The sequence below is a fragment of the Gorilla gorilla genome, chromosome 9, assembly GCF_029281585.2.
Source record: "Gorilla gorilla gorilla isolate KB3781 chromosome 9, NHGRI_mGorGor1-v2.1_pri, whole genome shotgun sequence".
Taxonomy (NCBI): domain Eukaryota; kingdom Metazoa; phylum Chordata; class Mammalia; order Primates; family Hominidae; genus Gorilla; species Gorilla gorilla.
Genome location: NC_073233.2, coordinates 70751359 through 70778228, shown reverse-complemented (window position 1 = coordinate 70778228; position 26870 = coordinate 70751359). Strand labels below are relative to the sequence as shown.

The window sequence follows — 26870 nt, the reverse complement described above, 5'->3', positions numbered from 1 at the left end:
GCAGTGGCTTGATCACAGCTCATTTGCAGTCTCAACCTCCTGGGCTCAAGCAATCCTCCCACCTTAGCCTCCCAAGCAGCTGGGGCTACAGGCATGCACCACCGCTCCTGGCTAATTTTTTCTATTTTTTTTGTAGAGATGGATATGGGTTTCTCACTATGTTGCTTAGACTGGTCTTGAACTCTTGGGCTCAAGAGATCCTCCCGCCTTGGCCTCCCAAAATGCTGAGCCAGGCCGGGTGTGGTGGCCCACCCCTGTAATCCCAGCACTTTGGGAGGCTGAGGCGGGAGGTCACCTGAGGTCAGTAGTTCCAGACCAGCCTGGCCAACATGATGAAACCCCGTCTCTCCTAAAAATACAAAAATTAGTGTGGCATGACGATGGCGGGAGCCTGTAATCCCAGCTACTCAGGAGGCTGAGGAAGGAGAATCGCTTGAACCTGGGAAGCGGAGGTTGCAGTGAACAGACATCCCGCCACTGCACTCCAGCCTGGGCGACAGAGCAAGCCTCCGTCTTGAAAGAAAAAAATGTTTGGCCGGGCGCGGTGGCTCACGCCTGTAATCCCAGCACTTTGGGAGGCCGAGGCAGGCGGATCACCCGAGGTCAGGAGTTCAAGACCAGCCTGACCAACATGGAGAAACCCTGTCTCTACTAAAAATACAAAATTAGCCGGTCATGGTGGCGCATGCCTGTAATCCCAGCTACTCAGGAGGCTGAGGCAGGAGAATTGCTTGAACCCGGGAGGTGGATTGCAGTGAGCTGAGATCGGGCCATTGCACTCCAGCCTGGGCAACAAGAGCGAAACTCCGTCTCAAAAAAAAAAAAAAGAAAGAAAAAAATGTTTATAAAGTGTGCTTGTACACGTAGATGTTTACCACAAACGACTGAACTAATGTTGTCCGGTCTCAGTAAAACAGTCTATAGCTGACTGCAACCATATTGATCAGGCAGGAGTTGCAGCAGGCAGCACCGCCGGAGCTCTTTAGGGTTCCCCATCAATAAAATGGGGGTTGTCATCCTACCTAGCTCTTGGGATTTTGGTGGATTAATCGATTCATATAGTGTGCTTAAAACGGTGCTCCATAAATGTTAGCTAATGTTGGCCCGTAGTAGTCCAAGATCTAAAGAAAACGCACCAGAAGGCAGGACATAGGGAACCAGTTAGGAAAAAATCAGATCCTGTCTTCAGTGAAGCACTTACGTCCTGACTTACTTTCCCGAAATGGCCCCACCAAAGGGGACCTCCTCCCGAGCTTAGCCCGGGATCCAGTACCTGAGTCGTCCCCCGCGCTGAGACCCTGGACACCAGCCTCCGAATGTGAGCCAGGCAACTGGCGCGGAATCGACACGACGGCGATCGAGGCTTCAGGAGGCTGTAGCTCCATGGAGGCGGATCCTGCACACAGGTTTGGGGTGTGTGTGGGCAAGGGGCAGCTCAGAACAGGGTTAGAGGGTAGGCAGTCGTGACCGTCAGTCCAGGATCGCCGTGAGGCAGTGATCTCACCGCTCCTGCCACATGCACTGGGTGAGAAAACCAAGCCGCAATGCGGTCGGTGAGCCAGCACGCTCCCGTAGGACGCATGCGCGCCTTTTTCGCGCCGCAAGTTCAGGTGGCGCTTTGTCTACGCCCTCCTTCCCTGGAACTCTCTACCCACAACTCCCCGGGGTCGCATGCGGTCAACGTATGCGCGTGCTCTCGCCGTAGCCCCGCCCCCAAATCCCGTGGGCCTCTGCGGCATGGTATTTAATCGTCTCCCCGGGGAAGATTCGTTCTCATTTTTCTACTGCTCTTGGTAAGTGGCTTCGTGGGCTTTGTAGCTGTTACTCTTTTCTGCTTTGTGTTTTTGTTTTATTTTCTTTTGAGCGATTGTGCGAACATAGCATAGCACGCACTATGCCTTCTGTGTTGTAGCTGTCTGGCCAGGGTGACTGGCGGATAAGGTCTTGTGCGTGGCCTCGAGGCTCAAAAGTAGCAGCGGGGCTTTGTGAAGGACAAAATGGCGATGGCGGGCCGTGTAGGTCCCCCTTCCTATGATGAGGACCTTTTCACAGACCTGTACTGAGCTCCGTGAGGATAAGTAACTCTGAGGAGATGGGCCCTGCAAGCCTCCTGCTTAGCCGTCTGTTCAGAAAATAGCGTTTTCGAAATGCCCTGTGTTGACCTAATGTCTTATTGGGCTCCTGTCTGCAGGATTTACGCGCACGTTGGAACCGAAGAGAGCTCCGTTGTTGCAGTAAGTTCTTACGGCCATTTCTTAATCTCTGCTCTTTCGTTGAGTGTGTGGAAGTTGCTACGGGGATGATTTTACGAACTGAACTCTCTCTTTCTGATGGATTAGTGGAGAAAACACAGAAAATTCTGAGTAGCACTGTACTGTACGCAACAAATGTCAGGGCCCTATTGATTTGTCTGAGGTGTTAGTGAAGGGTGTTATTTTTTCAGATGTTCAGCCCACAAGAGCTTACTGGTGAAGGAATGGGACAAGACCCATCTTTATGCAAAGCCAGCGTTACAGTAATGTTCCAGGTAGGTGTATATGGTTTATGCTCTTACAGAGGAGACCTTGCTAGATAACCACTCCATGATGAACACAAAATGACAAGCATATGGCTGAACTTTCAAGTGATGTCATCTTACTACTGAGAAGTGAGAGAGAGGTCTTAAGGAGTCTTTGAATGACTATTTTTAGGTACATAAAATGCTTTCCTCTGTTGTCTACAGCATCTCATAATCTATCCTGGGGAATTCAGCTGCCTCCCAGGGTGAATACAGGTAATTATCCAAATTGGTGTATGTCATCTTTGTGAATGTTCACAAGAAAACAAGTGGCCGGCGGAAGCAATGTTGTTTTTTGGCGCCTTCCATCTTGTTCCTCTTGAAATGATTTTCTGGGGAGGGAGATCGCAACCCGGTACTACAGTTCTTGTAAGGGTGTGCTGTTACCCTCATCAGTATATCGATCATGTTACTGTCAGATGATTTGAATTGATAAGCTGATGTTCTGTGAGGTACAAAAGTTAATAGCATGTTAGAGTTCTGATGGCAGTTGTTGTTTATGAATAAGCTTCATTCCATCCTAATACCTTAAAATAACTAATTTGCTTTCCTTTCCAGGTATTCCTGATGACAGTCTGCCTCTATCTTACAGTAAGTTGTTTTTCGAATTCTATGGGCCTATTATCTAATAGATAACTTAGCCATTTTGATATTTGTTACCAAAGCCTGCTTAACCCATAAAGTTTTCTGGTTCCTCTTGTTCTCTGTAGTGATGTTTCTAGACCTCCCCTTTTTTCTCTCAGATAGATGCCCACCGATCTGCCCAGGGTCAGACGAATGCTTGTCAGTTGTAGCTTTCCAGGATTCAGCTCCAATGAGGAGGAAACATCCTGCCTTACCCCTGTTTTAGCCTGGGAACCAGTAATTGTGAACTCACCAGGGTTAACTTGAAGAGGGCATGAGAGCTTATTCCATAAGGAACTGTCTGAGACATTTGGTTACCTTTTCTTAGTTTGTCCATTAGCAACCGTAACTAAAATAGTTTTGGCTGTTTGGGATAATTAGCTAATTGAATGATTTTTTGATTCAGGAGCAGCTTGTTGCTATATACCATTGAAAAGCCTTCAGAGCTGAGAGGTTAGTTGATATTTTTTGTTCCTTACAGCTTATGCCACCAAGTAGGCAGTTTCTATGATGAATCAAACTAGCTCACTATGACTGACAGTGAAAATACATGAACACCTGAGAAACTGGAGAACGCAGGGAGTGGGGGGTAACCATGTCTGAGGAATCTTTCACCCACAGCTTTGTTTTTCTTTAGGTACTACTAACCAATAACCTGCTTGGCTCAAAGGTGAGTAATTTCACGGTATTCAATGCACTCAGTATATAGGGTAGGAAAAAGTGCCTTTTTAGGCCTGTGTTTGTGATGACTTACATGGAATCTCGTTCGGCTGATGACTTGCTGTTGAGACTCTGAAATCTGATTTTCTAAGAATGATGGGTGGGAACAACGTAATGCGGGATATGAGAAGCACTACTGACTTGGTCTTCCTCCTTTCAGGGCCAGCACCTTCTCTCTAAAGCCCAAGAGGAGTTTGAGGTAAATGGCTTTGCAATAGTTACCATCAATGGCTGCTATATAAAATTTTCTGTGATTTTTGTGTGTGATAGCACTGTGGTCTGGGTGAATGTACACAGACATAACTGGCTTAACCCAAAGTCTTTGATCTCCTGAACCACCAGTGATGAATTGCTGCTCACCAGTGATGAGTTGAATACCGCCCCAGTCTGATCAATGTGTGACTGAAAGGTATTTTCTGAGCTGTGAGCCTGCCTTCCAGTGACATGTTCTAAAAATTGCAAGTTATTTGAGGAGGCTTTACAGCCAATAGGAAGTTCTTGGGCTAAGTAGTGTTTCCTATAAAATGTGCCCTGAAACTTGTTTATGCCAAGCGATAGATATAATTGAGAGACTGTGAAATGTGACGTACAATGAAAGTCTCTCAAGACTACATTTTTCTTTCTTGATTTTGCAGGAAAACTAGGTGTCTGTGTTCACTCCAGGCTGAAGTTACAGGTGAGTAAACCTAAATGTAAGGTGGACTATGCTAAAAATTCCCAATGAAGAAACTTTCACATGTCTTACTCTCTGTCCTAGTCCCAGAGCCTGTAAAGGTGAACCCACTGGGACTCGCTGGGGGAGAAGAGGAGGATTTGTTCCAGAAGGAACTGTCTGAGGGATGATAAAGATTTCCATACAGAGAAAGGGAGTAATCATCACTTGTTGAAAACATTGGTTTTATTTTTTCCAGGTCTGAGCAAATAAGGTATATAAAAAATGGTAGGTATCTGTTTAAATATTTAACTGGTTTTATAATAGCAACCTTTTGCTCCTAGGTTACATAGTGTTAAATATTGTGTACATTTGTATTTTCCAATCCAATAAGAACTTTTTTTTTTTTTTCCTCTGCAGGAATCTGTCTTGGAGGACATCAGAAGGTGAATTTTCCAAGTCCTTGGACAACCTAGCTGTTGAAAAGCTTTCTGGGTTTGGGGGGTATTTCAGGTGTACCTTAAAGTGTTAGCAGACACAGATTAAGACACTGGGAGCCAATGAAACAGCAGTTGAGGGTTTGCTGTGTATCACATTTCTGTATTTTATCACCCCCTTCCTGCAACATTATTTCTGTGGAATCTACCTGCCCTTTTGTTTTTTTAGATACAAGGGCTTGGTTTTGTTACCCAGGCTGGTTTCAAGGCCATGGCTTTAAGAGATCCTCTCACCACAGATTTCCAAAGTGCTGGGATTGCAGGTGTGATTCGTGGCACCCAGACTTTGCTGACTTTCTTACATGATCCAGGCCCAGAACCCAAACTCAGGCACTGCATAAATGACCAGTTTGGTAAACTACTGACCTAGCTTGTTGCCAATTGTTGATTGAACTTCCCATAACTCCACTTCGTTTCTGTTCCTCTGTATACAGCCACCTTCTGTTCCCATCATGAGCCTTTAGGTCTCCATTTGCATATTGCAAATACTATGTTCCATGTAGGTAGCTCATTCAGGGCCTTGCTCTTCACTTCAAAAAAGGTTCCCTTGAGGACTAGCTGTCAATTTGTGTTGCTGTGTTGGTTGTTGATGAAAATAATAAAATGATTGATCACATAGTCCTGTTTACTTTTTTTGTGTGTATGTGTCTCTTAGCATCAGTGTGTAAATTTCCATGGGAAACTGGCTTTTCTCTCATGCTCCCTGAAGTACCTGGAATTTGAAGGGACATCTGACAGGGTTTGCCTGATGGGCAGTGTGTTAAATGAGTAACCTGAGTAGAACATCCATCTTTTTTTTTTTTTTCTCTTGCCTAGTCTTAGAGTACAGTGACATGATCACAACCTCACTGCAGCTTCAAGCTTTTGGGCTTAAACTTACTTCACTTTAACCAGCAGCTGGGGCTGGGACTACAGACACCACACCCAGCCCAAATCTTTTTTCCTGGGGGAAGCGAGGGACAATGGAGTCTTAAGCTGGAGTGCAGTAGTGCCATCTCGCCTCCCTGCAGCCTCCACCTGGATTGAGTGATTGTCCTGCCTCAGCCCCGAGTAGCTGGGATTGCAGATACCTGTCACCAAGCAAGCCTAGTTATTGGGATTTTAGTAGAGGTTTCACTATGTTGGCCAGGCTTAGTCCTGACCTCAAGTGATCTGCCTGCCTCCCAAACCTGTGCCTTTTTTTTGAGGTGGAACCGCGTTCTTGTCACCCAGGCTGGAATGCAGTGGCATTATCTTGGCTCACTGTAACTTCACCACCTGGGTTCAAGCCATTCTCCCTGCCTCAGCCTCCTGAGTAGCTGGAACTACAGCCGCACGCCACCACACCCGGCTTTTTTGTATTTTTAGTACAGATGGGGTTTCACCGTGTTAACAGGATGGTCTCAATCTCCTGACCTCATGATCCGCCTGCCTCGGCCTCCGAAAGTGTTGGGATTACAGGTGGGAGCCACTGCGCCCAGCCAAATTATGCTTTTTATTTTATTTTTTTGGAACGGAGTTTCTCTTATTTCCCAGGGTGGAGTGCAATGGCAGGATCTCTGCTCACCGCAACCTCCGCCTCCCGGGTTCAAGCGATTCTCCTGCCTTAGCCTCCCAAGTAGCTGGGATTACAGGCATGCGCCACCATGCCCGGCTAATTATTGTGTGTGTGTGTGTGTATATATATATATATATATATATTTTTTTTTTTTTTTTTTTTTCAGTAGAGACAGGGTTTCTCCATGTTGGTCAGGCTGGTCTTGAACTCCTGACCTCAGGTGATCCACCCGCCTCGGCCTCCCAAAGTGCTGGGATTACAGGCATGAGCCACGGTGCCTGGCCAAATCTCTGCTTTTTAATTGGCCTTGAGGAAGAAGGGAAAGCACAGGGACAGTGCCAACCTGTGGATACTGTGGGGTACAGAGTTGTGTATGGTTAGGTCAGCAGCTCTCAATTTTTTCAGACGGTCTCGCTCTGTCACCCAGGCTGTGGTACAGTTGTGCGATCACAGCTCACTGCAGCCTCAACTTGCTGGGCTCCAGTGATTCTCCCACCTCAGCCTCCCAAATAGCTGGGACCACAGGTGCATACCACCATGCCCAGCTAATTTTGTATTTTTGTTAGAGACAGTTTCACCATATTACCTAGGCTGGTCTTGAACTCCTGAGCTCAAGCAGTCCACCCAACTCTGCCTCCCAAAGTGCTGGGATTACAGACATCTACACCTGGCTGCTTTTCTTTGTTTTTTGTTTTTTGTGGGTTTTTTTTTAAGCCACCAGGTATTAAAGCCGGTTCTCAATCTTTTTAACCAGGCAGCCCCCAAACCAGAATATGTTTGGAGAGATTTCTTCAGTTTTTTTTATGTTTTTTTTTTTTTGTTTGTGTGGGTTTTTTTGTGTGTGTGTTTGTTTTTGTTTCTTTTGAAGCTCTTTGTCACCCAGGCTGGAGTGTAGTGGTGTCATCATGTCTCAACACAGCCGCAAGCTCCTGGGCTCAAGCTATCCGACACCTCAGTTTCCCGAGTAGCTGGGACTATAGGGACATGCCTACTATGCCCAGGTAATTTTAATTTTTTGTAGAGATAGTCTCACTATGTTGCCCAAGTTGGTCTCAAACTGGGCTCAAGTGATCCCATTGCCTCAGTGTCTCGAAGTGTTGAGATTACAGGCATGAGCCAATGCACCCTGCATCCCTCAGAAGAGCAATTTTTTAAATCTTCCCTGAGCTTGGAGACTCCAGCCTGCATTGACAAGTAGCCCCCCTTTGGGTGATTCTGTTGTAAGCCGTCAGATAATGACTACCCTTATATTTCTCAAAGTGTTTGGGAGAATGGATACCAAGTAGTGATAAATTATGGGATTTTTACCTGTTTTATTTTTTATTTATTTACTTTTTTTTTGTTTTTTGAAAAGGAGTTTCGCTCTGTCACCCAGGCTGTAGTGCAGTGGTGTGATCTCGGCTCACTGCAACCTCTGCCTCCCGGGTTCAAGCGATTCTCCTGCCTCAGCTTCCCAAGTAGCTGGGACTACAGGCGTGTGCCACTACACCCAGATAATTTTTGTATTTTTAGTAGACATGGGGTTTCACTATATGTTGGCCAGGCTGGTCTCGAACTCCTGACCTCAGATGATTCACCCACCTCGCCCTTCCAAAGTGCCAGGATTACAGGTGTGAGCCACCGCACCAGGCCCTGTTTTTAATTTTTGTTTGTAAATTTTAGGATTTCTCCGGTCAGAATTATAAGAATAGCAACTCAGCTGAAACAACACACATTTTTTGCTCATTAAATGGTAGCCACGTAGACTTGAGAGTTGTCAGCACAATAATTTACAACCACAAGAATGGAAGAGTCAATTCTGAGAACACCACCCAAGGACCCTAGGGGAGCACCAGAATTTAGAGATGGAGGATCAGCAGAACAGAAACTTAGAAAAGCAGTGCAAGCAGTGGGAACCTGCATGGTACTGACTTGCAAACTGAGGGAAGTCTCCCCACTGCCCACAGCTGAATCTTTTGTTAAAGCCACAAAGAAGTCAGGTGGGGACTGGCCAGGTGCAGCGGCTCACACCTGTAATCCCAGCACTTTGGGAGGCAAAGGTGGGCTGATTACCTGAGGTCACAAGTTCAAGACCAGCCTTGCCAACATGGTGAAACCCCATCTCTACTAAAAGAAATGAGCCGGGTGTGGCGGCATGCACCTGTAGTCCCAGCTACTCAGGAGGCTGAGGCAGGAGAATCTCTTGAACCTGGGAGGACTCCAGCCTGGGCGACACAGAAAGACTGTATCTCAAAAAAAAAAAAAAAAAAGGCCGGGCACAGTGGCTCACACCTGTAATCCCAGCAGTTTCGGAGGCTGAGACAGGCGGATCACCTGAGGCCAGGAGTTCAAGACCAGTCTGACCAACATGGAGAAACCCTGTCTCTACTAAAAATACAAAATTAACCGGGCATGGTGGCATGTGCCTGTAATCCCAGATACTCGGGAGGCTGAGGCAGGAGAATCGCTTGAACCCGGGAGGCAGAGGTTGCGGTAAGCTGAGATCGCACCATTGCACTCCAGCCTGGGCAACGAGAGAAACTCCATCTCAAAAACAAAAAAAGAAATGAGACTGGGACAATATGGAGAAATGGAGAAGGCCAGAATGATTGAGGCCTGGCTCTTCACATTTCTTCTGTACATTAATGACTCAGACTACAAGGTCTTTAGCAAGAACCTCTTCCCTAAGCTCCAGAGGAGCTTGCAGTGAGCCAAGATCACACCACTGCACTCCAGCTGGTTGACAGAGCGAGATTCCATCTCAAAAAACAAAAAAAGAAAAAAAAAAATCACCTGGCCACAGTGCCTCAGTCTCCTCTTCTGTAAAAGGGAACATTAAAAGCACCTACTTATCTCTTAAGGTTGTTAATACATATAAAGTACCTGTAATGGTGCCTGGCACCATTGACCAGCAGGCTAGAGACCTGGAGTCAGTCATCACCAGAGAACAGAGGGAAGGAAAGCCAGGGCCCTACATGGGACATTTCAGCAGAGTGTGAATAGAGGGAGAAAATGCAAATACCTGGCCAGGCATGGTAGCTCATGGCTGTAATCTCAGCACTTTGAGTGGTGAAGGCAGGAGGGTTGCTTGAGGCCAGGAGTTCAAGACCTGCCTGGGCAACATAGCAAGACCCCATCTCTACAAAACATTAAAATTAGCCAGGCACAGTGGTGCATGCCTGTAGTCCTAGGTACTTGGGAGGCTAAGGTACTTGAGAGGGTGGCTTGAGCCCGGGAGGTCAAAGCTAATTCCTAGAGAACCAGGGAGCAGATAAAATTAGCAAGGGTAAGGTTGATGACCAACAGGCAAGCCAGTGTTTCTTTTGTATTTTTATTTATTTATTTATTTATTTATTTATTTATTTATTTTTTGGAGACCGAGTCTTGCTCTGTCACCAGGGCTGGAGTGCAGTGGCACGGTCTTGGCTCACTACAACCTCCACCTCCCAGGTGCAAGCGAGTCTTCTGCCTCAGTCTCCTGAGTAGCTGGAATTACAGGTGTGTGCCACCATGCTGGCTAATTTTTGTACTTTTAGTAGAGAGGGGATTTCACCATGTTGGCCAGGCTGGTCTCGAACTCCTGACCTCACGTGATCCACCCGCCTCAGCCTACCAAAGTGCTGGGATTACAGGCGTGAGCCACCGCGCCCAGCCACCGGTGTTTCTTTCCCAGGACCTGCCCAACTCCAAGCCAGAGTCACCAGTGACAGAGCACGAGTATTGCCATCTTGGACAAGCACTGTCATTTTAAGTTCACCTTGATCAAAAACTGCCTAAATCCAAATGGCATCAACCTAATGGCTAAAGTCACCATGACCATAAACCACAGATGATATCTCCATCCAGAAACATTCCAAACCCCTCCCCGACCAGAGACATGCCAGCCCCGAGATAACCTCCACTCCAGAGACATTTAAACCCCGCCATAAATTTCTCCCCAACACAGAAACATTCCAAACTTCTGATAAGCCCCCTCACCCTAAAACCAATATATACTCTTAGTCTGTAAGAGAGAACGCTCCTGGGCTGGGAGCAGTGGCTCACGCCTGGTAATCCCAGCACTTTGGGAGGCTGAGGTGGGCAGATCACCTGAGGTCAGGAGTTTGAGAGACTCTGTCTCAAAAAAAAAAAAAAAAGAGAATGCTCCTGACCAAAATTGGACAGAAGCCCCTCTCAGGTTTATTTATTTTAGAGAAATAAACTTGTCTTTGACTGTTAAGACACATTTCGTGTTTCTTTCCTTTTTTTTTTTTTTTTTTTTTGAGGCAGAGTTTCGCTCTTGTTGCCCAGGCTAGAGTGCAGTGGCACGATCTCAGCTCACTGCAACCTCCACCTCCTGAGTTCAAGCGATTCTCTTCTCTTGCTTCGACCTCCCGAGTAGCTGGGATTACAGGCATGTGCCACCATGCCCGGCTAATTTTTGTATTTTTAGTAGAGACAGGGTTTCTCCATGTTGGTCAGGCTGGTCTCAAACTCCTGATCTCAAGTGATTCGCCCTCCTCAGACTCCCAAAGTGCTGAGATTACAGGCATGAGCCACTGCACCCGTTGTCTTTCCTCTTTCTTTAATTCTTAAAATCACGAGGGAATATGGGCCCAGGTTAGCCACTCAAGTCCTGGAGCCAAAGATCCTCCCAGTCAGCCCTTCACCAGGGCTGCCCACAATGGCCCAAGGACCTTTAGATCCTGTTCCTTCATGTCTGTCCAGCCCTTTCCGGATTTCTGTGGCCTTTTATCAGATATTTGGACACCCTCAGTCAGGTTCCCCTGTCTCTCTGGGGCTGTGGTTGTTAGTGTGTAGATTAATTGAATGGGCTTCAGCAGGGCTCCAAGAATCCCCCCAAAAATTGTATGCAAAATTGTGTAAGGCAAATATGCATTGATTTGGGGAAAGCATTCAATAAATTCTCAGAAGAGTTGGAGGATGCAATAAAAATGAAAAACCCAGCCTAGCCAACATGGTGAAACCTCATCTCTACTAAAAATACAAAAATTAGCTGGGCATGGTGGCGGGCACCTGTAGTCCCAGCTACTCAGAAGGCTGAGACAGGAGAATTGCTTGAACCTGGGAGGCAGAGGTTGCAGTGAGACTATCTCAAAAAAAGAAATAAAAAATTAAAAAATTAAATAAAAATGAGGCTGGGCACGGTGGCTCAAGCTTGCACTTTGGGAGGCCGAGGCGGGTAGATCACCTGAGGTAAAAAGTTTGAGACCAGACTGGCCAACGTGGTGAAACCCTGTCTCTACTAAAAATACAAAAAATTAGCCGGGCGTGGTGGTGTGCGCCTGTAATCCCAGCTACTTCAGAGGCTGAGGCAGGAGAATCCCTTGAACCCAGGATGTGGAGGTTGCAGTGAGCCGAGATCACACTACTGCACTCCAGCCTGAGTGACAGAGTGAGACTCTATCTCAAAAAAAAAAAAAAAAAAAAAATTTTGTAACATTCTCGTCTTCAAAAAAGAAAAATAAAAAAAGGCCAGGTGCCCTGGTTCAAGCCTGTAATCCCAGCATTTCGGGAGGTTAAGGAAGGAGGATAGATTGAGGCTGGGAGTTTGAGATCAGCCTGGCCAACATAGCAAGACTCCATCTTTATATTAAAAAGTAAAAAGAAAAAAAAGAAAAGCAGGCTGGGTGCAGTGGCTCACGCCTGTAATCCCAGCACTTTGGGAGGCCGAGGCGGGCAGATCACGAGGTCAGGAGATCGAGACCATCTGGCTAACACGGTGAAACCCCATCTCTACTAAAAACGCAAAAAAATTAGCCGGGCATGGTGGCGGGCACCTGTTCCAGCTACTCAGGAGGCAGAAGCAGGAGAATGCTGTGAACCCAGCAGGTGGAGCTTGCAGTGAGCCGAGATCGTGCCACTGCACTCCAGCCTGGGTGACAGAGTGAGACTCTGTCTCAAAAAAACAAAAAACAAAAAACAAAATAATTTAGAGACTCCGCACGGTGGCTTATGCCCGTAATCCCAGCACTTTGGGAGGCCTAGGCGGGTGGATCACTTGGTCAGGAGTCCAGACCAGACTGACCAACATGGTGAAATCCTGTCTCTACTAAAAAAAAATACAAAACAAAAAGGCCAGGCATAGTGGCTAACGCCTGTAATCCCAGCATTTTGGGAGGCCAAGGTGGGCAGATCACGAGGTCAGGAGTTCAAGACCAGCCTGACCAACATGGTGAAATCCCGTTTCTTTTTTTTTTGAGACGGAGTCTTGCTCTGTTTCCCAGGCTGGAGTGCAGTGGTGCGATCTCCACTCACTGCAAGCTCTGCCTCACAGGTTCACACGATTCTCCTGCCTCAGCCTCCCGAATAGCTGGGATTACAGGCGCCCGCCACCACGCGCCCAGCTAATTTTTTGTATTTTTAGTAGAGACGGGGTTTCACCGTGTTAGCCAGGATGGTGTCGATCTCCTGACCTCGTGATCCGCCCGCCTCGGCCTCCCAAAGTGCTGGGATTACAGGTGTGAGCCACCGCCCCCGGCCTCAACCCTGTTTCTGCTAAAAAAAAAAAAAACAGGCCGGGGGCGGTGGCTCACGCCTGTAATCCCAGCACTTTGGGAGGCCGAGGCGGGCAGATCACGAGGTCAGGAGATCGACACCATCCTGGCTAACACGGTGAAACCCCGTCTCTACTAAAAATACAAAAAATTAGCTGGGCACGTGGTGGCGGGCGCCTGTAATCCCAGCTATTCGGGAGGCTGAGGCAGGAGAATGGTGTAAACCCGGGAGGCGGAGATTGCAGTGAGCCAAGATCACGCCACTGCACTCCAGCCTGGGCGACAGAGTGAGACTCCGTCTCAAAAAAAAAAAAAAAAAAAAAAAATACAAAACAAAAAGCCAGGCACAGTGGCTCACGTTTGTAATCCCAGCACCTTGGGAGGCCGAGGTGGGCGGATCATGAGGTCAGGAGTTCGAGACCAGCCTGGCCAACACGGTGAAACCCCGTCTCTACTAAAAATACAAAAAATTAGCCAGGCGTGGTGGCGGGCGCCTGTAGTCCCAGCTACTCAGGAGGCTGAGGCAGGAGAATGGCATGAACCTGGGGGGCGGAGCTTGCAGTGAGTGGAGATTGTGCCACTGCACTCCAGCCTGGACGATAGAGCGAGACTCCATCTCAAAAAAAAAAAAAAAAAAAAAAAAGCCAAATGTGGTAGCGGGCGCCTGTAATCCCAGCTACTCAGGAGGCTGAGGCAGGAGAATCTCTTGAACCTGGGAGACAGAGGTTGCAGTGAGCTGAGATCACACCTCTGCACTCCAGCCTGGGCGACAGAGTGAGACTCTGTCCCAAAATAAGTAAATAAATAAATAGCCAGGTGTGGTGATGTGTGCCGCTGTATTCCCAGCTACTCAGGAGGCTGAGGCAAGAGAAATCACTTGAACCTGGGAGGCAGAGGTTGCAGTGAGCCAAGATGGCACCACTGCACTCCAGCCTGGGCAACAGTGTAAGACTCCCTCTAAAAAAAAGTTTAGGCCAGGTGTGGTGGCTCACTCCTGTAATCTCAGCACTTTGGGCGGCCCAGGTAGGCGGATCACTTGAGGCCAGGAGTTTGAGAGCAGCCTGGACAACAGACCAGTGTCTCTACAAAAAACACATAAATTAGTTGGGCATGGTGATGCGTGCCTTCAGTCATAGCTACTCTACTCAGGAGGCTGAGGTGGGAGGATCACTTGAGCCCAGGAGGTCAAGGCTGCAGTGAGCCGTGATTTCACCATTGCACTCCAGCCTGGGTGACAGAGCAAGACTCTGTCTTTAAAAATTAAAAAAATAAAAAACAAAAAATAAGGCCGGTCGCAGTGGCTCACGCCTGTAATCCCAACACTTTGGAGGCTGAGGTGGGCGGATCACCTGAGGTTGGGAGTTCAAGACCAGCTTGACCAACATGGAGAAACCCCATCTCTAGTAAAAATACAAAATTAGCTTGGCATGGTGGCACATTCTTGTAATCCCAGCTACTCGGGAGGCTGAGGCAGGAGAATAGCTTGAACCCGAGAGGCAGAGGTTGCGGTGAGCTGAATTGCGCCACTGCACTCTAGCCTGGGCAACAAGGGCAAGACTCCGTCTCCAAAAAATAATAATAATAAATAAATAAATAAAAATAATAAAATAAATAAATAGTATTAAATAAAATAAAAGTAGGGTGTAAAATGAGGCAGGACACAGGCAACTACTGTTTTTATATAAGTCTTTTAACACTAGTTGACAATTTAAGGTATATTAGTTTCATGAAAATAAAACATGAATTTTAAATTTTTATTTCATTTTATTTATTTATTTATTATTTTTTGAGATAGGGTCTCCCTCTCTCACCCAGCCTAGAGTGCAGAGGTGTGATCATGGCTCACTGCAGCCTCAACCTCCCAGGCTCAAGCAATCCTCCTGCCTTAGTCTTCCAAGTAGCTGAGACTTCTGGTGTGTGCCACCACACCCGGATAATTTTTGTAGTTTTGTAGAGACAAGGTTCGCCATGTTGTCCAGGTTGGTCTCGAACTCCTGGCCTCAAGTGATCTTCCTGCCTTGGCCTCCCAAAGTGCTAGAATTACAGGAATGAGGCCCTGGGCCCTGCCCCTGTACTAGTTTCTTATTGCCCCTGTATTCGTTTCTTATTGCTGTTGTAACAAATTACCCACAAACTTAGCGGCCAAAAACAAAACAAATGTATCATCTTACAGTTCTGGAGACCAGAGGTCCAAAATGAGTCTTAATGGGCTAAAATCAAGATGTAATGACAGGGCTGCATTGCTTTCTGGAGGTTGCATGGGAGAATCTATTTCCTTGCTTTTTCCAACTTCTAGCTGCTGCCCACAACTCCCTGGCTGATGACTTTCTTCCATCTGCAGAGCAAGCCCTGGCTGCTCAAATCTTCCTCAGGTTGCATCACTCAGACTCTACTGCCTCCCTCTATCCCTTATAAAGATATTTGTGATTACTCTGAGCCCACCCAGAAAATCCAGGATAAATCTCGCCGTCTCAAAATCCTTAATTTAATAATATCTGCAAAATACCTTTTGCTATGTAAGGTAACACATTCAGAGGTTCTCACTGACCATCTTTGGGGTGGGGAGGGCATTATTCTGCTTATTATCCTCTTTTTTTTTTTTTTTTTCTGAGACAGAGTCTCGCTCTGTCACCCAGGCTGGAGTGTAGTGTCATGATCTCAGATCACTGCAACCTCTGCCTCCCAGGTTCAAGCGATTCTCATGCCTCAGCCTCCCAAGTAGCTGGGACTACAGGCATGCACCATCATGCCTGGCTACTTTTTGTATTTTCAGTAGAGACGGGGTTTTGCCATGTTGCCCAGGCTGGTCTCGAACTCCTGGCCTCAAGTAATCCACCCGCCTTGGCCTCCCGAAGTGTTGGGATTACAGGTGTGAGCCACCACGCCCGGCCCCCTGCCTACTACTCTCTTGATGTGGCACCTCTCTGAAGGCTCTGGGTTTACTTATGAGAACTTGTAGAAATTTCTTTTGTTTATTAATACCAGTGTCATAAAATCATAGATTATCAGAAGCTTTGCCGGTTGACATTTTATCAGTGAGAATGTTAACGCCCCACTCCTGCCTGGAGGATCTCAGCCATGCAAGACGCTTTGATGCAAAGACACCGCCTCTATTTCCAACCCAGGTTAAGGGGTTTCCAACAGAACGATCCACGTTTATATTAATACAGCTTCCAAGAAAGCAAGACCTTAAGTCCCTTCTCAGCCAGGGCCTCATATTAATCCCTTTCATTCTGGCGAGCTTGCTTTGATCGATTAAAAAAAATCGCTCCATTCCAATTTTACCTACACTCTCCTCCTCCTCCTTCGCCCCAGTCCTCTAACGACCCTGCCTCTGCCTTCGAGGAGACGCCCTGTGGTTTCTCGGTCGGACTTCCGGGTGGGATGCCTTGCCGCGTTGCTGGTCGGCCTGAAAGTAACTCTAAAGAGTGCGTGGGTCGGAGGACATCCGGGCTGAGGCGTCAGCACCTTTCTCCCACCGCGGGATCCTGGGTTTGAGGATCAGGAGCCTCTGAAATGGCTTTCTCAGGGCATCTTTCCCTCTCAGTGAAGGGCCAGATGTTTGCTGGCGGACAGTAAAAATGCAAGGTGCGGGTCGTGCCTCGCCCATATGTCCTCAGTTCTCACAAACTCCGGAGAGTGAGTGTCACCATTTCCCCCGTTTAAATGGGGAGGAAACAAGAGCCTAAGTACCAAGCCCAGGCCATTAAGTCAGGAACTGGAGAGCAGGGAGCCCAACCTCCTTTTTTGGACTCCAAAACCTGTGCTTTGACACCGCGCCGCGGCTTCTCCCAAGAAAGGTCCCGGAGAGGGGCGCCGCCACCTGCAGCACTGTCCCGCCGCCCCCTGGAGAGCCGAAAAACACCTAGGATGGGAGACTAACGCCACAATCGGGGAAAAGGAGGCCACGCGGGCATTGAAATCACGACTGGTGTGTGGACCAATCCCAGGATCTTAAAAAAGCGAAAGGGGCGGGTTTATGCAAAACAAACTGAGCAGAGAGCAGGCGGCGGAAGAAGTAGAGGACGTTTAAATAGGTCTGTTTCCAAAATATAGCCACACTATAAAGAAAGAATAATGAAAACTGTGTTTCGGAATTATAATGTATTGGGAGATATTTAACATTTAATGCCTGGACAGTTACCATAACTGATTGGAAGATGGGAAGGATAAGGCTGCCGAGGCGACCAAAACGTAGGTATCGCTTCTCGGCCTTTTGGCTAAGATCAAGTGTAGTATCTGTTCTTATCAGTTTAATATCTGATACGTCCTCTATCCGAGGACAATATATTAAATGGATTTTTGGAAATAGGAGATGGAATAGGAGCTTGCTCCGTCCACTCCACGCATCGACCTGGTATTGCAGTACTTCCAGGAACGGTGCACCCCCCTCTTGGGGGGAACAATAATTGTTTAATGGAAGGCTTGAGGTAGTTACGGAAGCTTGATAGCTGTGTTATAGTTATTGGATTGGGTCAGGTGTTTATGTCACTCGTGTCCTGACGAGACGTGTTGGAGTGTTTTTATTCAGAGAGTTTTGTTTTCTAATTGAGCAGAGTGTAGTATTTCCGTGTGGTCTCCAGCAACTTTCATGTTTCAGTTTCCGGCGTAGTTGGAATTACGGAAGCGCTTGTCACCACCCCAGGCTAATGTCTTCTATTTGTATTTCTTATTTGTTTTTTTTGAGACGTCGTCTTGCTCTGTCGCCCAGGCTGGAGTGCAATGGCATGATCTCAGTTCACTGCAACCTCCGCCTCCCGGGTTCATGCGATTCTCCTCCATCAGCCTCCCGAGTAGCTGGGACTACAGGCGCCGGTCACCACGCCCAGCTAATTTTTATACTTTTAATAGAGACGGGGTTTCACCATGTTGGCCAGGGTGGTCTCCATCTCTTGACTTTGTGGTCCGCCCGCTTCAGCTTCCCAGAGTGCTGGGAATACAGGCGTGAGCCACCGCGCCCGGCCTGTTTTGTATTTTTAGTGGAGACAGGGTTTCACAACGTGTTAACCAGGATGGTCTTCGATCTCCTGAGCTCGTGATCCGCCCACCTCGGCCTCCCAAAGTGCTGGGATTACAGGCGTGAGCCACCGCGCCCGGCCTGGTTTCGCGTTTGATGTGTTAAACCTAGGTCGCGCTCGGGGTTTCACGCGTGAAATCCTAGCACTTCGGGAGGTTGGGGCGGGCGGATTGGGTAATTCCAGCCTGACTAACATGGTGTGGAAAAATCCCGTCTTCACTAAAAAACCAAAAGAAAAGTGAATCAGGCCTGGTGGCGGGCGCTCTAGCCTGACAGAGCAAGATTCCATCTCAAAAAATAAATAAATCTTCGCGTTAGATAAAGGGTTTACTTGTAAACTGGTAATTTGTTGCTTTTCTGTGTTAATCTCTAGGTAAAGTAGCGACTTCCCTCTCCTATTTACGCATGCGCTATTACTGTATTTCTACTGAGCGATGAGTTTCTCTGCGTTTCTCATGTAGCATAGCACAGAGTACTTTTCGTTTTCGTTTTTTTTTTTTTTTGAGACGGAGTCTCTGACGCCCAGGCTGGAGTGCAGTGGCGCAATCTCGGCTCACTGCAAGCTCCTCCTCCCGGGTTCACGCCATTCTCCTGCCTCAGCCTCCGGAGTAGCTGGGACTACAGGCGCCCGCCACCACGCCCGGCTAGTTTTGTTTTTGTATTTTTAGTAGAGACGGGGTTTCACCGTGTTAGCCAAGATGGTCTCGATCTTCTGACCTCATGATCCGCCCGCCTCGGCCTCCCAAAGTGCTGGGATTACAGGCGTGAGCCACCGCGCCTCGCTGTCCGCCTCTTGAAGAGTAAACGAGGCCGGGCGCGGTGGTTTAGTAATACCAGCTGTAATCCCAGCTACTTGGGAGGCTGAGGCAGAAGAATCGCTTGAACCCGGGAGGCGGAGGTTGAGGTGAGAGGAGATCGCGCCATTGCACTCCAGCCTGGGCAACAAGGGCGAAGCTCTCTCAAAAGAAAAAAAAAAATCGTCCGTTTCCTTTTCCCATCTTTCTTTCGTGACTTATATTCCAGAACGAAGCCCCACACATCATTAATGATTTGAATCGTTTCTAAAGTGTTTCTTAAATCGTTTCTTAAATCGTTTGTTGTTTCTTGTCTAACAGTCCAGAACACATATTACATAATGGAGCCGGGAGACAGACTAGGGCTGGCTTGATCCGGGCACGCAGTCCAGGAAAGGTGCTTTTCACCGCCAAGTGCAAAATGATCAATGTATTCTTCCGATCTACATAAACAAGCACCTCCTGGTTTCATTTTCGTAAAGCAAAACAAGCAGGGAAGCTTTACTGTTTCGGCTCTTTAAACTTTCAGCAACTACACTACGCTGCATCGGACTCGACGCCCGCTGGTGACGCACACGCTGCGCCGGAAGTGCGAACTGTCTGCCTCCAGGCTTTGTCATGGCGGCTGCTGCTGCACGCTGGAACCACGTGTGGGTCGGCACCGAGACTGGGATCTTGAAAGGTGGGTGGCAGGCTCGGGCGTCGGGAAGTGCAGGGGTGCACTCGCGCCCCTGGCGTGACTGACGCCTTCGTCTCTCAGGGGTAAATCTTCAGCGAAAACAGGCGGCGAACTTCACGGCCGGAGGACAGCCGCGGCGCGAGGAGGCAGTGAGCGCCCTGTGTTGGGGCACCGGCGGCGAGACCCAGGTGAGTGGCCGCTGGTCGGGCCGGAGTTGGGGGCCTGGGGCGCAGCAGCCTCTCTCTCCTCGCCATCTTGCCCTTCTTTGCCGCAGATCCTGGTGGGCTGCGCGGACAGGACGGTGAAGCACTTCAGCACCGAGGATGGCATATTCCAGGGTCAGAGACACTGCCCGGGCGGGGAGGGCACGTTCCGTGGCCTCGCCCAGGCCGACGGGTAAGACCAATCCCCTCGCTAAACTCAGGGCCGAAGGGAGAGCGTTGATGCTCCCTGAGGATACTGGAATGATGGCGACAGACAAACTCTTAGTGACACGGCTTTGAATGGGTGACAGGGACCTGGGTTTCTGCCTTATGTAGTTCATACCTGTAACACACATTTATTGAACACCTACTGAATTCCAGGCACTGGGAGAAGTACAGGGGCTGCCGGTAAAATTTCTGCCTTCAAAAAGTTCTCATCCTCTAAGGGTTTTCACCTGACTCAATTATAACCCTCTAAGTAACCATGGGCAAGTCATTTAATAGTTTTGTGTGTGTGTGTTTTTTTTTTTTTTTTTTTTTTTTTTTTTTTTTTTTGGAGACGGAGTTTTCGCTCTTGTTGCCCAGGCTGAAGTGCAGTGGCGCGATCTCGGCTCACTGCAACCTCCGCCTCCCGGGTTCAAGCGATACTCCTGCCTCAGCCTCCCAAGTACCTGGGATTACAGGCGCCTGCCACCACGCGCGGCTATTTTTGTATCTTTAGTAGAGACGGGGTTTCACCGTATTGGCTAGGCTGGTCTCGAACTCCTGACCTCAGGTGATCCACCTGCCTCGGACTCCCAAAGTGCTGGGATTACAGGCGTGAGCCACTGTGCCTGCTTGTCATTTAATAGTTTTAAGCAAGGCTGGGTGTGGTGGCTCATGCCTGTCATCTCAGCACTTTGGAAGGCCGAGATAGGCGGATCACTTGAGGTCAGGAGTTCAAGACCAGCCTGGCCAGCACGGTGAAACCCCTTCCCTACTAAAAAAATACAAAAATTAGCCGGGTGTGGTGGCTCATGCCTGTAATCCCAGCTACTTGGGAAGCCGAGGCTGGAGAATCGCTTGAATCCGTCCCGCAGAGGTTGCAGTGAGCAGAGATCGCACCAGTGCACTCCAGGCTGTGAAACAGAGCAAGACTCCATCTCAAAAAAAACAAAAAAAAAAGTTTTAAGCATGCATTCAGTAATTCATTATTAATTCATTTATATTTTTTGAGACAGAGCCTCGCTGTGTCACCTAGGCTTGAGTGCAGTGGTGCATTCATGGCTCACTACAGCCTCAACCTCCCGGGGTCAAATGATCCTCCCGCCTCAACCTCCTGAGTACCTGGGACCACAGGCAGGTGTCACCCTGCCCACCTAAATTTTTAAGTTTTTTATAGAGATGGGGTCTCACTGTGTGCCCAGGCCAGTCTCAAACTCCTGGGCTCAACTTGAGCACAGCCACCACCAAGGTGATGTAGCTCTGAAAGCAAAGATTAGGAAGGTGCTAAGTAGTTGCATTACTGGCCCTGCTTTCTTCCAAAGATGATGAAAGAGGGCTGTGAAGCAGGCTGCATAGGTTTGGTGGTGGTAATTCTGACAGGTGAGGTCTGGAAAGCCTGTGGGGGGACTGGATGTCTGAACTGGGTCTTGAGGGATGGGTAGAATTTCGACTGGTGGAGAAGGGGATAAGGGTATTCTAGAAAGAGGGTACTGCCTGGGAGAGGCCAAGGACTGGGGGCATGCTACAGGGTACATAAATAGGATAAATAGCATTTGATTTGGAAGTTGATAACAAGGAAACTTTTTTTTTTTTTTTTATACGGAGTCTCACTCTGTTGCCCAGGCTGGAGTGCAGTGGCACAGTCTCGGCTCACTGCAACCTCCGCCTCCCAGGCTCAAGCGATTCTCTTGCCTCAGCCTCCTGAGTAGCTGGGATTACAGGCATCCGCCACCACGCCCAGCTAAGTTTTTTTTGTATTTTTGTTAGAGACAGGGTTTCACTATGTTGGCCAGGCTGGTCTGGAACTCCTGACCTCAGGCAATCCGCCCACCTCAGCCTCCCAAAATGCTGGGATTACAGGCGTGAACCACTGCACCCAGCCAAGGAAGCATTTTAATACAAGATGGACACTATATTAGGTTGGGATTAAATGTAAAGGGCTTTAAGTGCTAGGTTGAGAGATGTGCACTTTTCTTGGTGTTGGTGAGTTATTCATTTATTGTTTTTGTTTTTCTGAGAGACGGAGTCTTGCTCTGTCGCTGAGGCTGAAGTGCAGTGGCATGATCTCGGCTCACTGCAACCTCCACCTCCCTGGTTCAGGCGATTCTCCTGCCTCAGCTTCCGAAGTAGCTAGGCCTACAGGCATGTACCACCACACCCAGCTAATTTTTGTATTTTTTAGTAGAGACAAGATTTCACTATATGTTGGCCAGGCTGGTCTGGAACTCCTGACCTCAGGTGATCTGCCTGCCTCAGCCTCCCAAAGTGCTGGGATTACAGGCGTGAGCCACTGTGCCTGGCCAAGTTATCAGTTTTTGAATAGGAAGTACCATAGTCAGCACTGGCAGCCTGTAGGAGTATGGAGGATGGATTGGAGACAGCAACTGGGAGGCTTTTGCCACAGGTCAGGCAAGTCGATACAGAGCCCGAAACCAGCTAGGGAGGGTTGGCAGGTGTGAGAAAGAACATAGGCGCAGGCTGTGCAGATCCTGGGGAGAGACTTGCTTGGACTTCTTGGGAGGGATATTTTAAGCAAGAGACTGACATTTAGTGCCTGAAACTCAGAGCAAGGAACCCAAAGAAGTTGGTGTTTGACTTTGACCAAGCCCTAAATTCAGACCAGCCCTAGTAAGCAACTCAAGATTCAGATAGACCAGTACGGCCAGGTGCTAGACATAGCTGTGAACAGCAAAAGCACTCTGGAATATCACAGAGTTGATTTCTAGCTGTGGTTGTAACATAGCTGAGTGGCAAATTAGTTTCTCAGCGCTTCTGTTTCCTCACTTGGTAAACCCTCACCCTGTTGAGAAAGTTGAATTAACAGATTAGGAAGCTGGAAGCTGTCAAGCCCTGCCTAGAGCCCAGTGACCTAGAGGCTTCCTTCTAAACTGGACTGTTAGTAGGGAATCTGGTTGATATGAGTTTGGGGCCTAGAGAATACTTTTATACTTTTTTTTTTTTTCTTTAAACATTAGTCAACTGTAGTAGTAAGGAGGAGAGAAAGATTAGAACAAGGAGTTTAAGCACTTAAAAAATCCCAACTCTATCCTTTCTCTGCAGCTCCCTCATCACATGTGTGGATTCTGGGATTCTCAGAGTCTGGCATGACAAGGACAAGGACACATCCTCTGACCCAGTGAGGCTCCCCTGCCCTGATGGTTGGGGGAGGTGGGCTGGAGTAGGTGCCTAATGATCACGATGGGGAAGGGAGGATTAAGGACTCTGGAACGGACTCTTATCTCCTATTCTTTATAGCTCCTGGAACTGAGAGTGGGCCCTGGGGTGTGTAGGATGCGCCAAGACCCAGCACACCCCCATGTGGTTGCCACAGGTGGGAAAGAGAATGCTTTGAAGATATGGGACCTGCAGGGCTCTGAGGAACCTGTGTTCAGGGCCAAGAACGTGAGTGACAAGAGTGTGAAGGAGCTGTTCCTGAAGTCGAGGGAGGCTGAGGCCACTGACGATGCATTAGAGACTAGATGGACTTAGGGGGCGAAGAAGGGCTGAAAACAGGGGCACATCGAGCCCCCCATAGCCCTGTCCTCCATCTGCCCACCCCACCAGGTGCGGAATGACTGGCTGGACCTGCGGGTTCCCATCTGGGACCAGGACATACAGTTTCTGCCAGGATCACAGAAGCTTGTCACCTGCACAGGGTACCACCAGGTAAGGTGTCACCTCATACCTGCCTTCTCCTGGGATAAAGCAGCCTCCTGGAGAAATGGCCCCCACGGTTTGACACAACTGCCCTTCTCACCATTCTGAGTTCAGAGGAGCAAGCGCTTCCCCATCTGTTCCAACCCTGTCCCTGAGCCCATGACCTTCCTCTACTGTATTCTAGGGTGGAGTTTCCTGAACTATGCCTGTTTCCCTCCCAACTGGAAGAGAGGAAAGGAGAGTGGATCCCCTTCACTGTGGGAATTATAGGGTGCAGGTGTCAGAGGACATTGGGCTAGGTGTTAAGAGAACTGGGTTCTGGTCCTGATGCAGCCTCTCTGATTTGCTTTGGGACCCAGGCCTGAGCCTCCCATCTCTGGCCTCAGCTCCTCAGCTTTACAGGAAGGGCCCGAATGGGGAATCTTTATGGCTTGTCTCATTTGAGGTCTTGAGACACGGGCGGGGCTGGGTCACTGTATTTGTCCTATTTTCTTTGCTTCTGCACATTGAAGTCTGATCTTGGTCATATGCCTCTGCTCAAAACACATATGAGGGCATCCTCTTTTCCTCCTTCATTCAGGCTAACCCCTGCTTGAAATTTAGCACCCACTGACTACTAGACCAACTTGCTTTTCTGTCCCTCCATTTCCCCTAGATGGGAGTATGGGGGGATGGAATGCTCACACACTTCCAACCTAGGGGACCTCTCCCCTCAGCTCTGTCCATTTATGCTGCTAAGCAGCTCTCCTGACACCCTGATGCTCAGAGAAGAGGCATACATCTAAGATGAGAAAGTTTCTGGGAGTGGATCATAAATAAGAAAGCAGTGTGCAGGGAGGGGGTGAGGATGCAGAGATGCCAGAGGGTAGGTGCAGGGTGAGGATACTTTTGTGATGCTTCAGCCTTCCTCTAGGTCCGTGTCTATGATCCAGCATCCCCCCAGCGCCGGCCAGTCCTAGAGACCACCTATGGAGAGTACCCACTGACAGCCATGACCCTCACTCCGGGAGGCAAGTGAGTGTTTAGAGGGTAAGGGGTGGGAGGGTGGGGCTTGGGAAGGGCTCCAGGAGGTTACTGCTGACCCCACTTGCCTCTGGTCTCATCCTCAGCTCAGTGATTGTGGGAAACACTCATGGGCAGCTGGCAGAAATTGACCTTCGGCAAGGTGAGTGGACTAGGGTACGTTGGGGGAAAGGAAGGAGCAGGGAGAAGGGTCAGGATTCCCTCTAAGGTGGTGCAGTGGGGCCAGTGAGGCCTCATTCAGGTGCCAGATTGCCTGGGTTTAAATCCTGGTTTCCCTAAAAGCTGTATGACCTTAAACTAATTATTTCAACTCCCTGTGCCTTAGTTTCCTCACCTGCGAAATGGAAATATTAGTAGAAGCTCCAGTCTCAGGGTTTTGTTGCAGATTAAATGTTGAAATGGAAAGTGATTGGAACAGGAAACAATGAATGGTTGGTTATTGGCCAGCCAGTTATCATGGATGCTTCCCCCCTTCTCTAGGGCGTCTACTGGGCTGTCTGAAGGGGCTGGCAGGCAGTGTGCGTGGGTTGCAGTGCCACCCTTCAAAGCCTCTACTAGCCTCCTGTGGCTTGGACAGAGTCTTGAGGATACACAGGATCCAGAATCCACGGGGTCTGGAGCATAAGGTAAGTCGTCTCTCCCACCTCCAACTCATGGTCTTGTGGAGGCCCCGCCTCCTGTGCCCCCCGTTCATGTTTCTGTCTCAGCATGCCTGGCTCCTTAAGGCCCCTCATCTTTTGCAGGTTTATCTCAAGTCTCAATTGAACTGCCTCCTCTTGTCAGGCAGGGACAACTGGGAGGTGAGCAGTTGGGCCCGGGAATGTGGGACCCAAGGGCATAGATGTGAGGACCTCCCTATGGAGAGGAAAAGGAGGCAGCTGGAATGCAGACCTGGGACTATCTGTTTACCTGCCTGGTCACTTAATTTCTCTGAGAGGCATTAACAGTTAAAATCCTGAGAGGGTTATTGCCAACAGCATGGATGGGGTTGCTTTCTAGGAGCAGGGAATAAAGGTGGTGGTACCCAGAGGGATTCTTTCTCAGCCAGGGTCTCCTTCCCTGTGGGTTTGTCCCGGTGCCCCTGACTACTTTTCTTTTTTCTTTTTCTTTTTTTTTTTAACTTCTTTTTGTGGAGATGGGGTCTCCTTATGTTGCCCAGTCTGGTCGCTAAGTCCTGGGCTCAAGCAATCCTCCTGCTTGGTCTCCCAAAGTGCTGAGACTACAGGTGGGAGCCACCGTGCCCGGCCCCCCTGACTCCTAAGCTTTCTTCCCACTCACTAGGATGAGCCCCAAGAGCCTCAAGAACCCAACAAGGTGCCCCTAGAAGACACAGAGACAGATGAACTTTGGGCATCCTTGGAAGCAGCTGCTAAGCGGAAGCTCTCGGATTTGGAGCAGACCCAAGGAGCTCTCCAAACGAGACGGAGAAAGAAGAAGCGGCCTGGATCCACCAGCCCCTGACGCCCCTGTGCCCACTTTGTAAATAAACTGCTGAACACCCACCATGACCCTGAGCCTTTTGTGATGGGAGAAAGGAATGAGGGGTAGCTTGGGGTGGGGGCTGCCTGAGCTGGGGCGACGGGATATCTGATGTCACAAAAGCCGGGCCTGGAGGCAGGCAGGCTGGCGTGGGTGGCACGGAGTCCAGGGCCACGCGGGGCCATGGGCTGCTGCCAAGACAAGGACTTTGAGATGTCTGATGAGCAGTCCAAGGAGGAAGAGTCTGAGGACGGCAGGGGAGATGAGACCACAGACACACAAAGAGGGCCCAGGGAGTGTGAGAGGGGGCTTCCCGAGGGTAGGGGTGAGCTCAGAGGCCTCGTCGTCCCCTCAGGCGCCGAAGGTATCGACTTGAACTCCCCGGACCATCCGAATCACAAGTCGAACGAAAGCCTTCTGATCACCGTGCTGTGGCGGCGACTATCCACGTTCGGTCGTCGGGGCTCCTCGCGGCCAAGCAAGAGGCAATCAGACCAGATTCGGAAGCAGGAGAGTCCGATCCGAGAAGGCAACCAGGAGGAGCCGGAGAAGGGATGACCCCAGACCTGCTCTCAGTCCGCCCCAACCTCCAGAGAATAAAATTTCTAACGTGTACCTGCACGACCACTCTGGGGGACTGGGCGCGGACACCACCGGGCAGCTGGTTCTTTAAGGCTCCTTCCCGGAGGCGGGCCCAGCCCCCTGAGCTCCTGCTGTAGTACTCTGGGGCGGGGTCACGGTGGCGCCTTAG

At 49.0% G+C, this 26870-nt stretch overlaps 3 protein-coding genes, 1 long non-coding RNA gene and 10 other non-coding genes across 24 annotated transcripts in view; 13 read left to right on the top strand and 1 right to left on the bottom strand.

The window, feature by feature from the left end:
- SLC3A2 (solute carrier family 3 member 2) overlaps positions 1-1693 on the bottom strand; it is a 30689-nt gene extending 28996 nt beyond the window's left edge. The window contains exon 1 of one of the 4 annotated variants that reach the window (XM_019036530.4): positions 1274-1693. In XM_019036530.4, the coding sequence (XP_018892075.3) occupies positions 1274-1385 (112 nt within the window). In that variant the 5' untranslated portion in view covers positions 1386-1693. The remainder of the gene's footprint in view (positions 1-1273) is intronic. The other 3 variants (XM_004051381.5, XM_019036529.4, XM_055354348.2) reach the window with 3 other exon arrangements.
- A 71-nt stretch (positions 1694-1764) lies between these two features.
- Positions 1765-5668, top strand: LOC101131283 (uncharacterized). Of its 3 annotated transcripts, none has more exons than XR_002007872.3 (10): positions 1765-2234; positions 2444-2527; positions 2723-2773; positions 3116-3148; positions 3588-3634; positions 3819-3851; positions 4062-4100; positions 4537-4577; positions 4813-4841; positions 4974-5668. It is a non-coding gene; the product is annotated as an uncharacterized lncRNA (long non-coding RNA). The 3 variants fall into 3 exon arrangements; XR_008669388.2 differs by having other exon boundaries at positions 4659-4841; XR_008669389.2 differs by having other exon boundaries at positions 4537-4841.
- Positions 2026-2094, top strand: LOC115936345 (small nucleolar RNA SNORD25). The gene has a single exon (XR_004071841.1). It is a non-coding gene; the product is annotated as a small nucleolar RNA SNORD25 (small nucleolar RNA).
- On the top strand, positions 2292-2368 carry LOC115936362 (small nucleolar RNA SNORD26). The gene has a single exon (XR_004071854.1). It is a non-coding gene; the product is annotated as a small nucleolar RNA SNORD26 (small nucleolar RNA).
- LOC115936361 (small nucleolar RNA SNORD27) lies at positions 2578-2649 on the top strand. The gene has a single exon (XR_004071853.1). It is a non-coding gene; the product is annotated as a small nucleolar RNA SNORD27 (small nucleolar RNA).
- On the top strand, positions 2972-3046 carry LOC115936360 (small nucleolar RNA SNORD28). The gene has a single exon (XR_004071852.1). It is a non-coding gene; the product is annotated as a small nucleolar RNA SNORD28 (small nucleolar RNA).
- On the top strand, positions 3367-3491 carry LOC115936367 (small nucleolar RNA SNORD22). The gene has a single exon (XR_004071859.2). It is a non-coding gene; the product is annotated as a small nucleolar RNA SNORD22 (small nucleolar RNA).
- LOC115936359 (small nucleolar RNA SNORD29) lies at positions 3684-3748 on the top strand. The gene has a single exon (XR_004071851.1). It is a non-coding gene; the product is annotated as a small nucleolar RNA SNORD29 (small nucleolar RNA).
- Positions 3920-3989, top strand: LOC115936363 (small nucleolar RNA SNORD30). Its single transcript, XR_004071855.1, has one exon. It is a non-coding gene; the product is annotated as a small nucleolar RNA SNORD30 (small nucleolar RNA).
- Positions 4257-4327, top strand: LOC115936364 (small nucleolar RNA SNORD31). The gene has a single exon (XR_004071856.1). It is a non-coding gene; the product is annotated as a small nucleolar RNA SNORD31 (small nucleolar RNA).
- LOC115936366 (small nucleolar RNA SNORD22) lies at positions 4617-4742 on the top strand. The gene has a single exon (XR_004071858.1). It is a non-coding gene; the product is annotated as a small nucleolar RNA SNORD22 (small nucleolar RNA).
- A 10417-nt stretch (positions 5669-16085) lies between the features above and the next one.
- Positions 16086-26142, top strand: WDR74 (WD repeat domain 74). Of its 6 annotated transcripts, none has more exons than XM_055354345.2 (12): positions 16086-17100; positions 19404-19556; positions 19635-19741; positions 19828-19949; positions 23021-23096; positions 23216-23362; positions 23525-23626; positions 24531-24631; positions 24727-24782; positions 25121-25266; positions 25384-25440; positions 25922-26142. In XM_055354345.2, the coding sequence occupies exons 2-12, from the start codon at positions 19493-19495 to the stop codon at positions 26099-26101; spliced, it is 1158 nt and encodes a 385-aa protein (XP_055210320.2). In that variant the 5' UTR covers positions 16086-17100; positions 19404-19492; the 3' UTR covers positions 26102-26142. The 6 variants fall into 6 exon arrangements, with proteins under 6 accessions (XP_055210320.2, XP_055210318.2, XP_055210321.2 ...); XM_055354343.2 differs by having other exon boundaries at positions 16086-17257; XM_055354346.2 differs by lacking the exon at positions 16086-17100 and adding an exon at positions 17272-17493 and having other exon boundaries at positions 19196-19556.
- LOC115936417 (U2 spliceosomal RNA) lies at positions 17264-17454 on the top strand. Its single transcript, XR_004071902.3, has one exon. It is a non-coding gene; the product is annotated as a U2 spliceosomal RNA (small nuclear RNA).
- Positions 26143-26211: 69 nt separating the features above from the next.
- TEX54 (testis expressed 54) lies at positions 26212-26734 on the top strand. Its single transcript, XM_055354347.2, has one exon. It carries the CDS (start codon positions 26231-26233, stop codon positions 26675-26677), a length of 447 nt encoding a protein of 148 aa, XP_055210322.1. The 5' UTR covers positions 26212-26230; the 3' UTR covers positions 26678-26734.
- Positions 26735-26870: the final 136 nt, after the last annotated feature.

Coding starts and splice junctions, on each gene's coding strand:
- TEX54 (XM_055354347.2), top strand. CDS start 26,231: ATGTCACAAAAGCCGGGCCTGGAGGCAGGCAGGCTGGCGTGGGTGGCA.
- WDR74 (XM_055354345.2), top strand. CDS start 19,493: ATGGCGGCTGCTGCTGCACGCTGGAACCACGTGTGGGTCGGCACCGAG. Junction 19,950..23,020: donor GGCCTCGCCCAGGCCGACGG/GTAAGACCAATC, acceptor CTTTCTCTGCAG/CTCCCTCATCACATGTGTGG. Junction 23,627..24,530: donor CCTGCACAGGGTACCACCAG/GTAAGGTGTCAC, acceptor GCCTTCCTCTAG/GTCCGTGTCTATGATCCAGC.